Here is a 14,027-nt window from a genome sequence, read left to right on the forward strand (position 1 = left end):
CTTGTGGTCTTCTTGCAAACAGCGCACAGTTGCTTGGTCTAGCAGCAAAGCTGAGTACAAGTCACTTGCATGTGTTGCCTCTGATTTGTTGTGGTTAAAATCTTTACTCACAGAACTTGGTGTGTCAATCCTAATTTTCATGCTCACACAAAGCATGTAGAGATCGATTTTCACTTCTTTTGGGATCACGTATGTACAGGCAATCTCCAAATTCAGTTCATTTCCTCCGAAGATTAGCTTACTGATGGGCTCACCAAGCCATTGCCTACGGTCAAGTTTCATGAACTACGGGACAAGCGCAATGTGCTTGCCCCTGTTGAACTTGCAGGGGCGTGTTAAGGTAAGTAGTAATTCTCGTCCATTACCCAATCCTCATAATCCGCCAGACACAAAATTCCATGGGTTCTCTATCCACTCAGAAGTTGAAGATTTCATATCCTATAAAATCAGCAAATGCAGTTTTGATTTGGTTAACAATTGCTGAATGTAGCACTTGGTTTCCTCAATGTAATCCTATAAAACCGCTGTAATAATTTTCGACAAAATGTGCGCACAACTGGAAATCCAAACCAGATCTCCTGTAACCGAATCGTTTTTTTTTTTTCTTCAATATATTTCCTCACAACTCACGGTGTACCAGTGAGTGTGTGAAGGTTTTCAATACTATACTCTGATTTTCAGAGATACCTCACTTCATGCATTTGGAGATTGGCACTTAAAAGTCATAATTTTTACAAGATTAAGATTTCTACCTCACTGAAGAAACCACTTTCATACTGGCCTCTTAAACAACTAATGAGATCCTATGTACCAGATGTGGACAAGTTACCCATGAAAGCTCCCAAATGAGCTTACTAACACACAAAAAGTGATTATCTCAAAGACCACTTCAAACAGGTATTTATACACCTTTCTCCATTCACAAACCCACCAAGAATGGGTTGGTGAAAGGTGCATAATAAACATGTGATCCTAAAATGTGACAAGTAGCAATGTTATTATTGTTAGATTTACTAAAAAATGAATGAACAATGTCACTATCTCAGTATAAAATTTGAGAGTAGCGAGGAGCAACATCCAACTTACTGTGTTCCAGCAATGGCTAATGTCAGAGCAGATGTTTGGTCTGTGTTGAAAATCTTTGCTATACCAAAGTCTGCGATCTTTGGGTTCATATCATGGTCCAACAAAATGTTGCTTGGCTTCATATCCCTATGAATGATCTTGAGGAGAGAATCCTCATGAAGGTAGAGAAGACCTCTTGCTATTCCGATAATGATCTTCTGTCGTGTTCTCCAGTCCAATTGTGCCCGTCTTGTTGGTTCCCCTTGCATAGTAACAATCATTTGCATTACTTGCTTGTGATCCTTTTTTACACAGAAGATTTTATATATATATATATATATATATATATATATATATATATATATATATATATATATATATATATATATATATATATATATATATAAATATAAAGAGAGAGAGAGAGAGATTCAACATTACCACTCGTGAAGATCAACACAATGTTGAACCCATGAACTGAACAAGAGCAAAGCCAAAACAAATAAAGAAAGCAGAAGCGAAAAAGAACATCAGCTGGATAGGTACCTAAGAGAGAGAGGGGGTAGGTGCCTGATACTTTTTTTGTGCCTATCGGGTGATTATCGAGATTCGGAAAGATTGTTTCTATTTTTTGTAAAATCTAACCATCCAGATGGGATCTACATGTTTGATTTTGTGGCCGATTCCAACCCAAGTTAGGTTTTTATAAGATTGAAAAATCAACCGTCTACAATTTCAAAAACTAACCAATGCTTTCAAAATCATTTTTTCTCAAAAAAAAAACTTGATCCAAGTGTGATTTCCTAATAAATTGATCATGCAGAACACATCTGTAGTGTCAGATTTTAAAAAAAAAAATCTGAAAACCCCTATCCAATCTCAGGCAGGTAAAAAAAGGGTCAGCCACCTACCCTTTGCCTATATATATATGCCCGTACATTTAAAATTTATTAGCCGGATAGGTACCTAAGATGGTTCAGTGAGCATTGGATCCCTGATGTCATACTCTGTCATCATATCTATCTTGGAATCTCAATATTATCAACTATGCTGAATCTATTTATGGAGTGGTTTTTATTAGAAAAAGTGCAAAAATGAGGGTAGGCATGATATTGGGGATGACTGAATCCTGTTTCAGAACTCTGCCAAAAATTCTCTGCAATGTTAAGCCCTTCTACTTGTGGGTAGGGGTGTCAAGGGTCGGATATATATGACTTGATCCAACCTGTACCAGCTATGAAAGGATCCTATTTTGGTAAGAAAGAAGGAGGTCCAATTATGGTCTTGGTTCAGACCTACAGAGTCGGATTAATATAAGGGCTGTGTATGGTTTATGAAATTTCATACCAGACCCAGATCTGGTTTAAATTCTGATTAAGATCCATATTTTTTTAATGTAAAAAAGTATACAATACATACTATTTTACCGGATGGACCTGGTCTGATTTATCTAATCTTAACTAGAGCCAGGTACGGTTTAGCCTATAGTAGGTCTGATGGAATCAAATTTCGGATCCAGAACCAATGCCTCTTAATCGGATCTAAATCTGGAACCGCCATTTCAGATGGGGTCCGACACACTAACACCCTACTTGTGGGTAGGCCTACGGATTGTTTTCCAAATCATTTTGTTCTGAATAACAGAAAATCATTGAATAACTCAAAAATAGTTCTCCGAGTAATGTGCAACTGACTGCTTGGCCAAGAGGGCTATATTGGCAAGCTAATTTCGATAAGGTAAAGTGTACGCTATATAAAACGTTTCCTAAGCTTTATTGGTAAAATGGGAATCACTTCCCTTTTTTTCTTTTTTTTTGTTATTGCAAATTTGTCTTTTTGACCCGGGTCTGATCCAGATCCAATTGGAATATTAGTTTCTCGAGTTATACAGCCGAGTGAAGATCATATTCAGGATATGGGTGGGCAGGTCTAGTTTGATCCAAATCGAAATCCAGTAGATATGGTTTAATCCATGCCGTATCAGGCCTAAATCCAACAAGCTTTAACTTTGGAACACAAAAATTAACAAAACTTGACCAGTTCCAGTTGATCAACGATCACCGAGTCGCCTATCGAAAAAACCCATCACTATGAGTATTGGATCAACTGAGACCCCACTGTAAGATCTGTGTACCTGAACCAACTCTTCAAAATTTGGATCTTGTGTAGCGTCAAGCATGACCACCCTATATTCATCTCTCTCATAGTAAAACGTAATATGCAATTGCTAAGAAAAGTACACAAGGTTTCCGCAGATCTAGCTAGGTGGGTCAGATTAAGGCATTCAAGTTGGAATGTGTCACGAGTTGATACACAGGGAGTGCATCCTTGGATTAATGGTGTTAGCCGAGGGATTTTAATTGCTTGGGGTTGGGGTTTATGGCAGAGCGTTAATCTCTGCCGGGCCCCGCCACCTAAATGTTGCATTTGATAAATATAAAAAGCAAAATTCTGCTAGAGCAGAGATCAGATGATCTATCAAATCACTTAAAAAAAAAAGGGCATTCCCTTACCAAAGAGGAAGTTTTCGAGGCTCTCATTGGGTACATACTCATAGATGAGTACCTTCTCCTCTTCTTCAGAGCAACCACCCAACAGCAGGACAAGGTTCTTATGTCGAAGTTGTGCAAGCGATTGCACCTCGGTCTCAAATGCTCTTTCACCATGGTCTGAATAACGTGACAATTTTTTTGCTGCGATCTCCTGTCCATCCCATAGTTTGCCCTGTCCACAAATCCATGCGAAGCTTTGATGTAGAACATTTAGCTTAGAATTCTCTAAAGAGTGGAGATAAAGCTAAGTCTGGATCAAAACTTAAGTCATAGAATTAAATTTCATGTAGAAAAATTAGATACTCCAAAACATGGATAAATTTGAACGTAAATAGGATTTTAATTTCTAGAACTATCTGAGACAATGTTATCAGTATCGGTGTGTATCGGGTTGCATAGGCAGAATTTTGATATGATTCAGGGCTGATTCAGCTAATTTTCAATAAATGTATAAAAAATACAAAAAAATTTATTATTATTTTTAAATTATTTTAATGGCTTTAACACGTCACGTTATGATTGACTTGTAATAGTTTTTTTACTATTTTTGAGCCGATACAGAACGATTCAGCTGAGTATCGGTATTGACCGAATACAGCTGAATCGGCAGCCCAACGATTCAGAGCCAATACAGATACTGACAACATTGATCTGAGATAACGAAAACTCTCTCAGAATCCTCATCAAGTTTGGGCATTTGGGTGCTTTAGGATCTATAAATAAAATTTTATTTGTGCAATCATATTACACCTGATCTTTTTACGTTGTCATGTGGTTTTTTTATTTGAGTAGAGATTAAGATTCACTATATTGGAAGTCGTAAACCTTCGGATTAGATTTTTTTTAGTAGGATCTTGTATAATTTATTTGATCAAGAATATATTGCTGGCAGCCTTATTCTCCCAGTGTTTCTTGTAAGAAAATATTGATCTTGTCTATGAAGTTTTCTCCTGCCATTTCTCTTTTCTTCTGCTATGATCAAATTCTGCAGAAGATCGATTATGCTGTAATCTGCATATCAAATTCTGCAGTAGATAGATCAACCGGATGAGTTCTTGAAACAGAACTTGCAGATTCTGTAAAGAGAGACTGCAGACGCAGAATCAGCCAATAAATGAATGGGCTGTGGATGATCAATCAACCGAATGAATAGACCGATTCAGAACACTCTGCAAATTGAGCTAGATCTCGATTTATATAGACTAATGCACTTAAATAAGTGCAGGTCCGTTCAGAACATCGTCGGCTCTGATACCATGAAAAGTGGATATCAGGATGAGACGTATAAAATTAATGAAAGAGAGAAAGATAATTCTCGTTGATTGATTTACACTCTACAATACATGAATATATATATATATATATATACCAACGTAACTGTTTAAGGATAAGCACATACTAAAAAGGTATTTAACGACTTTCCTGAAATAAGAGAAATGCAATATCTCTTGATTATCGGTCGACCTTTATCTCTTTACATGCTAATGCTTGTCCATTCTGTTTTCATCTATTATTGCTTTATACCGACCGAGTTTTCTGCATGTATTACCTTTTCTGGGCCACCTCCAATCCTGCTTTAGTTGCTTTTCTTTTTTAGATAATTCTCCGTCATTTAGAAAATTTATTTATGTTTCTTGATGATTTTAAATCAGGAATAAATACAAAATAAAAATTTGTTAGATCAAAGAACTAGCTATTTTCACTTGATAAGCTTGTGATTAGAAATTGATAAGGATAGTATAGAGGAGGTTGGGCTGGTTCTGAAAAAATTGCTAGATCCAAAAAACGAACAGGAAATGGTGCATTATTTGTTTAAAAGGAAATATATAAGGAGTTTGCATGATATCCAACGTAAATATGCTACAAGCTAAATTTTTGGGATGGTAATTCACAAGAAAAGGCTGCTTACCCTGAAAACTTCTCCGAATCCGCCTTGTCCAAGTAAATTTTTGGGATGAAAGTTATTGGTGGCAGCTTTAATAGTGGCCAGGTTGAATTTTACTGCATCCGTAGCTCCTGCTCCACTTGCATCTACAATGAACTTAGAAACTATATAAGTTCTGGGAAAAGGATGTATTGGTGGAGAAGGCAATCTTTGCTACGGAAACCGATCAATATGTTTGTTTAGATATAGAACTGGAGCAAGATTCAGTAATTGAGGTGATCAAGTTGGTTGCTCCTTTGGATGAATTCCATTGCAGGTCTTTTCAGTAATTGGCCAATATAAGGCTTCAAAACGTTGCTTGATTCTTCTTAGGGATAAAAAAATATACAGGGGCACCATTGATACAAGGGGGGGTTACATCAAAATTACTTTTAAAGTTGGTATTCTCATAGCTAATATTCCCGCTTATAGTACGACATTGATTCACCCCTTGATGGATGCAGAAAGGAGGCAAATCGGTTTCACTTATCCCCTATGTCATCCCTATCTTCACACTCCTGTACTCTGCATGCCTCAACGATCAGATTTTATCTGGCCAATTCCGGTCCTGTTTAGTAAAATTCTTTAAGCCAAAACAATGTCCAATTATAAGCCAGGTGGGATATGGTTTTGAATTTTTGCTACTGAATTTGATGTATATCTGAATATGATTACTTGCAAAAAAACTGGATTCAATGAATTTTTGTCCATCCGAATCCGAATCCATCTAACCTATATATGATTAGAAGGATTGACTATACCCGGATGTTATTAGCTATTTGCACAAGTAGGATCTACATTTATGTTTAAACAGTATTTAATGCTATCTAGAAATTAGTGTCCCGTCCATACTCCACGCTCTTGTAAATAAGTTTATATTAAAGTTTTTTATTATAACCAAAAATATGATTAATAAACTATATGAATGCATCTAAAATAAAATATTTTTGTTAAAAATGTATTTGAAAAAAATATTGCAGCCAAAAAATAACTTTTTATACCACTTGAAATTGAGGAAGGTAACATAAATACCATGTAAGTAATACACTCCTTTTTTAAAACAAGGTTACAAGTGTCCAAAAAAATCTATAATTCCATTCAAGAAAGACACGATAAATGTGTCATTTGAGAAAAAGTTATAAAGAAGAAACTTCTTGGCCTTCACTACCCATGCTCCTGCTTTACACAAACGTGGGATGCACAGACAGTTAATTAGGACAATGTTTCATGTCTGGGAGTGTTCTCCCTCCCCCTGAAACAGGGGAGGGCGGGATAGGATAGACACTTTTGAAAAACAAAAGAAAACATTTTACCATCTTTGACTAGGCCTGTTCGTGAGATTTAAGCCTTTGGACACTCCATCAGGCATCCAGATTAAGAAATTCATGATTGCCTGGCACTAATCATGAAGCTGCAAGTGTTTGATTTTTGTTTTTGAAAGCTTATTTTTTAATTTATTGTGTGCATGCATGCTAAATCGAATCTTTTTTTATACTTAGGTTTTAAGGGTTTTGTTTTTTAATACATAAGGATGAATGCATGCTAAATATGATTTTTTTATGAGCATGCTAAAATTATAGGTGGGTTTTGTATTTTAACCCATATTATTGCGATTTATTGAGTGAAGGAATACTAAATCCATTTTTTTTTTCAGCATGGTTAGATTTTAAGGATTTTGTATTTTAATCTATATTTTTGTAATTTGATGAAAGAATTCATATTGAATCTGATTTTTTTTTTTTAGGTTTGCATAGATTTTAGTTGTTTTGTATTTTAATCTCTATTTTCTCATTTTATTGGGTGAATGTATGCTAAATCCATTTTTTTATTATGCTTTAGATTTTATGGGTTTTGTGTTTTAATTCTTATTTTTTCAATTTATTGAATAAATAATTCTACATTTGTTTTTTTTTTGTATCTTTAGATTTTAGAGGTTTTGTAATTTAATCTTTATTTTTGCAATTTTTTAAGTGAATGATGATAAATTCAAAAAATTTTATATGCTTTAGATTTTAGGAGTTCTAGATTTTAAGATATGCTTTAGATTTTTGGATTGCATGTTAACTTTGAATTTCTTTTTTTTAATGCTTAGAATATGATTGCTTTTATCAAAATACACAAATTTTAAACTTTTGTATCCAAACTGTGTGTCATGATAAATCAAACATGGGACATATGCACAATAGTGTTTTAATGTGGTCAATGCAAACAATAGACAAGACACCATTAACTGCCTTGGATAGGGTCAAAATAGAACTAGATAAAACAGTGTCTTTGTCCAGCATTGTCGCCGTGAATGAAGCACCATCTTATGGAGCGTTTGAATCATCTGTGCACGCCTGCTAATAGGATAGGCACTGTCATGCCATGTCCACATGACTCAAAGAAAACATTTTTTTTATCCAAGAATGGTCATCTTCCACTGTTCCATGTGGGGGCATGGTTCAGTTGCAGATGCCAAATAAGCATCCGCTGAATGCACCAATACTGTGTTCGTGCATCTCATGTTTGCATGGGTGTGCAATCACACGTAGAGACTACACTTGGTGCATCCTGCAAACGGTGACTCCAATGCTCTCTTAGGTATCAATTTTGATGATGAACATCTACTATCGGATCTACGTAAGCGAAGCAGGTTATATGTTCCCCCCCTGAACAGGGGAGTTAGCTACATCTCATGTTCGGGGGTCCCAAAGAGCACCACGTATGTAAGCATGTGTGTCTCGTATCCCCATGTTTGTCAGCATTAATTAGCATTGGAGTTTGATGTGATTGCAAAGACTTAAGTACCCTTTCCTCCATTGGTGCCAAAAAAATGATGATTCTTGAAAAGGAGTGGTTGTAAAGACTTAAGTGCCCCGAAGATGATTATTTAAGACCCAGTCTCTGCGCTGCAGGATTATCCGAGAAAGAAATCTCCTCTGGAGGAGGCCATGAACATCAACCCTCTCACTCACTCTCTCCCTTCTATTTCTGCTTTTGTGCACATCCAGCAGAAGATCCTACATTGCTCCATCAAGCACCGACTGACCTGCACATTGACTGTTGTGGAGCCTGATTCAGAGTTTTTACCCTTACAGGAGGAGGGTTTGGGGGCTCATCCCAGCGTGGGTAGCATCATTCAACTAAATGAGTTATATATCCTGATTCAGAGTTTTTACCCTTACAGGAGAGGGGTCTGGGGGCTCCTCTCAGCGTGGGTAGCATCATTCAACTTGAAGAGTTGTGGAGTCTGATTCAGAGTTTTTACCCTTACAAAAAATGAGGTCTGAGGGCTCCTCCCAGCGTGGGTAGCATCATTCAACTTGAAGAGTTGTGGAGTCTGATTCAGAGTTTTTACCCTTACAGAAGGGGGGTCTGAGGGCTCCTCCCAGCGTGGGTAGCATCATTCAACTTGATGAGTTGTGGAGCTTGATTTAGAGTTTTTGCCCTTATAGGAGGAGGGTTTGGGGGCTCCTCCCAACGTAGATAGCATCGTTCAACTTGATTCGTTGTGGAGTTTGATTCAGAGTTTTTTCCCTTAAAGGAGAAGGGTTTGGGGGCTCCTCTCAGTGTGGGTAGCATCGTTCAACTTTATTCGTTGTGGAGCCTGATTTAGAGTTTTTGCCCTTACAGGAGGGGGCTACGGGGGCTCCCTCCCGGCGTGGATCCCGCTGTGTCGTGGTCAAAAAATGCACAGGGTGTCGTGGTGAGAAAGACATATGTTTGTTCCAAGCAAGGTTGGAAGAAATCAATGGAAAATCCAACAAGGAGCATGCCAGAATCAAGATGTGGATGTCAAGCGAGAATGGTGTTGTGCAACTCAAATAACACAAAATAATAAGGGTCTGGTTTTTAGTTAAAATGGGGAATGAAATAACAATAGAAATTGCTTAAAATTTACAGGAATAAACTAGACTCAATAACGAAGACACAACTTTTTACAGATTTGGAATATGATCTCCAGTTAGGGAGATATGGCCCTGACAAGTTGATTCTAATTCGGGTAGCGATTTACAGCGATTTGCTTACTGAATAACACTACAAATCGCTATAGTGATTTGCGAAAGACACTGCAAATCGCTATAGTGAGATTCAAAAATACTATAAATTGCTATAGCGATTTGCGAAAGACACTACAAATCGCTATAGTGAGATTCAAAAATACTATAAATTGCTATAGCGATTTGCGAAAGACACTACAAATCGCTATAGTGAGATCCAAAAACAGTATAAATCGCTATAGCGATTTGCGAAAGACACTCAAATCGCTATAGTGAGATTCAAAAACACTATAAATCGTTATAGCGATTTGCGGAAGACACTACAAATCGCTATAGTGAGATCCAAAAACACTATAAATCGCTATAGCGATTTGCGGAAGACACTACAAATCGCTGTTGAAAAGCCAGATAACACTATAAATCGTTGTGGGGCTCGTTGGAGACCCAAAAATACTACAAATCGTTATAGGAAAGCCCGATAATATTACAAATCGTTGTTGGAAGGCCCCAAAAAAAATTGGTCCAGAGGGCGCTGCCCCCCGAGCCCCCCTCTAGAGGCTGCCCCCCTGGACCCCCGCCCGCTGACCGCGCAGCGGGATCCGCGCTGGGGGGAGCCCCCGGACCCCCCTCCTGTAAGGGCAAAAACTCTAAATCAGGCTCCACAACTCATCAAGTTGAATGATGTTACCCACGCTGGGAGGAGCCCCCAAACCCCCTCCTGTAAGGGCAAAAACTATGAATCAAGCTCCGCAACTCATCAAGTTGAACGATGCTACAGTCAGTGTGCAGGTCAGTCGGTGTTTGATGGAGCAATATAGGATCGTCTGTTGGATGTGCACAGAAGTAGAGAGAGAAGGGAGAGAGAGTGAGACGGTTGATGTTCATGGCCTTCTCAAGGGAGAACTCTTTGCCTCCCTTGATTTCTTCTTTAGAGAGAGAGAGAGAGGGTTTTACAGTGTTTTACGGAGAAAGAAGAAGAAGACTTTGAAGAGTCAACATCATCCTCGACTTTTTGGATGGACATGTTTGTCCTTTTTTTGAACTATTTGTTTTTTCTTTTTTGAATGAAAGGCATTTTTGTTATTTTCTCAAACCATCACTTTATGAGAAGAATAGCAAGAAAGGGTACTGAAGTCTTTGCAACCACACTAGACTCCAATCCTTAGTGATGTCAACATACACGGGAATACGAGCCCCATGTGCTTGTATACGTGGTGCTCATTCAAAGCTCTGAACACAGACATGGGATTCAGTGAATCATCGGGGTGGAACATACACCACCCTCCCGTAAGGGATCCAATGTGGCCATATGGGCTCACAAATGGAATCCAAGGAGCCACACAAATAGTGGGCTCGTAACTCAAGAGAAACATAAACTTATGTATCAAAACATACTAAATTATTTCCATCCCTATGCATACACGAAGACAGTGAGTCATGATATGAGTGATGCCTCTTGATGCAAGACATTTACGAGAAAACCTTTCCTCTCTTTTTTCTGGTTCTTCTCCCTATCTGTGCACACTCAATCCAAAATTTCCTACATTGGTATTAGAGCGAGGTTACCATGTGCATAGAGGCTCGATGTTGATCGTCGCTCGGAGCCACCGATCGGAACCTGCCCAGGTTAGTATTTTTTATTCGGATAACAGTTGCCGAAAACTACAACCAGTATCACAGTCACTGAAAACAGTGATCAATATCAGAGTTGTCATTCAAATTCGTGACCGGCATCTCAGTCACTGAAAAACAATGTCTGAAGAAGTATAAAACAAAAAAAGAATATACAATGTACATGGGAATCATAAATCATAAAACTTGTTGGTATCTCACCAGGATAATTTTAAAAACATCATAAATTTATCAAAATTTGGTACTTTCCAATTATGTCACCTTAAAATAATGAGTTTATTAGAATATCGCTAATATTCATGATTGTTAGTCCCATAAACCATTTGTCCTAATTGGATACACTTGTGAATCGGTTTGGATATTAATCGGATTAAAAAAATTCTCCAAATTTGGGCAAATATTTTTTTAGATTGGATCTGACCCATTTAACCAATCAGATCTGATTGGACCGCATTAATTAAATGGGTCAGAGACAATTTGATTTCTAATTTGTCTTCACTATTTAACATCCCAGGACTATAGGAATTGTTCCTAATCAGTGTTGTTAAAAGCGTTGAGGCGTAGTGAGGCGCTCTACCAAAAACCGAGGCGAGGCGTAAAGCGTAAGCCTCAATTTTTTTTTTTTGAAAACTTAAAAGAATTATTAAAAAATATCTAAAAATATAAAGAAATAAAGAAATGCTTTATTGATGAAATAACAACCAATAATAAATAGAAAATCTCAAATAATTACTAAAAAATATGAGATTAACATATAAAAGTAACTAAAAACTGATTGCATAACTGGAAAAATAGATGAGATTAACCTACAAAAGTTAAAATATATGAGATTATTCTAAAAAATATGAGATTAACATATAAAAGTAACTAAAAATTGATTACATAACTGAAAAATTAACCAACAAAATTTAAAATATATTAAGAAACTACTTATATAAGTGAAATAACTGAAAAATATATGAGATTAACCAACAAAAGTTAAAATATAGTAATATACTAAGAAACTGATTACATAACTGAAAAATATATGAAATTAACATACAAAAATCTTGTTGATTATGTCTCAAAAATATTGTTGTAAAAAAAAATAGGCCTCAGGCCTGCACCTTGAGGCACATAGGGCCGTGCCTCGAGGCGAGACATGCCTTTTGTGCCTCAAGGCGTGTTTTTTATAACACTGGTGCCAATGGTGACAGCTACTAGGATGGAGCTAAGACTTCTGCCATAAAATCAACACCATGCAGTATGAGACCTAAGCCGATTCCAATATAATGTATACCGACCTTGCTGTTCTACTAGTGATGGGGCCTCCCATTCCTTATTCCGATGGCAGCAATCTCTCCAAAAAGAACGAAACTCCCTCTTCCAATAGAACAAAGCGCAAGTAAAGCAGATAAGAACCACAGCCAAGACAAGGATGAAAACTATAATGCTGACGTGCTTTCGGCCTGAGTCTGCATGTACATATTCTTAACATTAGAGAGAGAGAGAGAGAGAGAGAGAGAGAGAGAGAGAGAGAGAGACTAGCCTGGAAGCAGAGGGGATGGAGGAGTTGGATTTGGAGGAGTTAGATTTGAAGGTGGCGCGGGGATAAAGTAGGGTTGCGTGGCGAACCTCAGACGGCAGCTTCCCTGCACAATCTCACAACCATCTTGCATCTCGCAGAACCTCTTAATATAAGACCTAGCGTTGTCCAAACAGAACTTGCAGCCATCGAGGCTCGTGTCCCTCGTGCACTGCACCAATCCATATATCTTCTGTATATCCGTGTACACGACCTCCCCAATCGCGAACTCAAGACTTGAAGGTTCTGATGTTGCTCTAGAAGTAAGATCGTCTAGCAGACTGCCCAACTTCTTGTTGAACAGCGTAGGGTCGGTAATATTAGAGTCAATCCAGTTCCAGTTTCCGTAATCTTTGTCGTTGAGGACACCAAAGAAGTTGGTGTTAGAATAGCGCAACTGGCAAAGTTCATACCAAATGATGGCATCCACTGCGTTTGGGCAGTATTCGACGACTTGGATTGTCGAATTGTCGACGCATCTCCGGCACGTCTCTCCAAGCATGTCGCCTCTGCACTGAGCAAGGCCGTAGACTCGGTTGGGATCTTGGCCCGCACTGGTGTTGGAGAAACCAGAGGCAGGGGCCTCGGAGGTCAAAGTGGCTAAGACCGTCCCCAGGTTCAACTCGAACGTGCTTCCTGTGGAGTAATTGTCCGTGCTGCAGCGTTTGTCTATGTAGTTATTGGTGATATCTGCATCAACCGAAGAGACGAGGAGGATCGCAAATATGAGCCTCAACACCATCGCAGGACGAAGCATCTCTCTGTGTTTTTCTGGAAGAAGGCAATCTCGGGGCAGGCGGCCATTTTCTTTGGATGAGAGCGTGGCTTTATATTCCTAAAGTAGCTAACTCTTGAAAGTAACGAATGCTACAGTCGATTGACTTTGAAAAGTAAGAAAGACAAAGCTTCCCCTTTGGAAAGAAAATCAGTTTCGGACAAAATAGTGGGACTCAGTCGTCACATCATCAATCGATAGTGACCGCAAAATACCACGAATCGTGAGGGACACCTCCCGGAGGAAAAGAGGTGAGCCATGAGTTTTCAACTTCCAAACAGTGACCGTAATTATGACAGGCTTAGTCAGCGCGACTATCTCTGGTCATGATAAGATGCATGGCTGGACTGATAGTGATACAACAATATGACAAGATAAATTATTGATAAGGTGCCCCAGTTGGATAACTACATCCACCAACCCCATATTGGACTGGGCAATGACTGAGCCCCATATGTATCAAGAATGTGCAGGCAGCTACCTACCAACCTCGTCAACATTTTTCTATGGACCTGGGTTTAATTAACCTCAT

The 14,027-nt window shown here is 38.2% G+C and overlaps 1 protein-coding gene across 2 annotated transcripts in view; it reads right to left on the reverse strand.

The window, feature by feature from the left end:
* Window positions 1-13,516, reverse strand: part of LOC149812028 (cysteine-rich receptor-like protein kinase 25) — a 53,291-nt gene extending 39,775 nt beyond the window's left edge. For both annotated transcript variants that reach the window (XM_089993182.1, XM_089993183.1), the window contains exons 1-5: window positions 12,685-13,516; window positions 12,440-12,610; window positions 5,527-5,648; window positions 3,579-3,789; window positions 1,087-1,327 (exon numbers count right to left, since the gene is read on the reverse strand). In XM_089993182.1, the coding sequence (XP_089849308.1) occupies window positions 1,087-1,327; window positions 3,579-3,789; window positions 5,527-5,648; window positions 12,440-12,610; window positions 12,685-13,477 (1,538 nt within the window). In that variant the 5' untranslated portion in view covers window positions 13,478-13,516. The remainder of the gene's footprint in view (window positions 1-1,086; window positions 1,328-3,578; window positions 3,790-5,526; window positions 5,649-12,439; window positions 12,611-12,684) is intronic.
* Window positions 13,517-14,027: the final 511 nt, after the last annotated feature.

Source organism: Nuphar pumila, chromosome 17, assembly GCF_984573655.1.
Source record: "Nuphar pumila chromosome 17, dmNupPumi1.hap1.1, whole genome shotgun sequence".
Taxonomy (NCBI): Eukaryota; Viridiplantae; Streptophyta; class Magnoliopsida; order Nymphaeales; family Nymphaeaceae; genus Nuphar; species Nuphar pumila.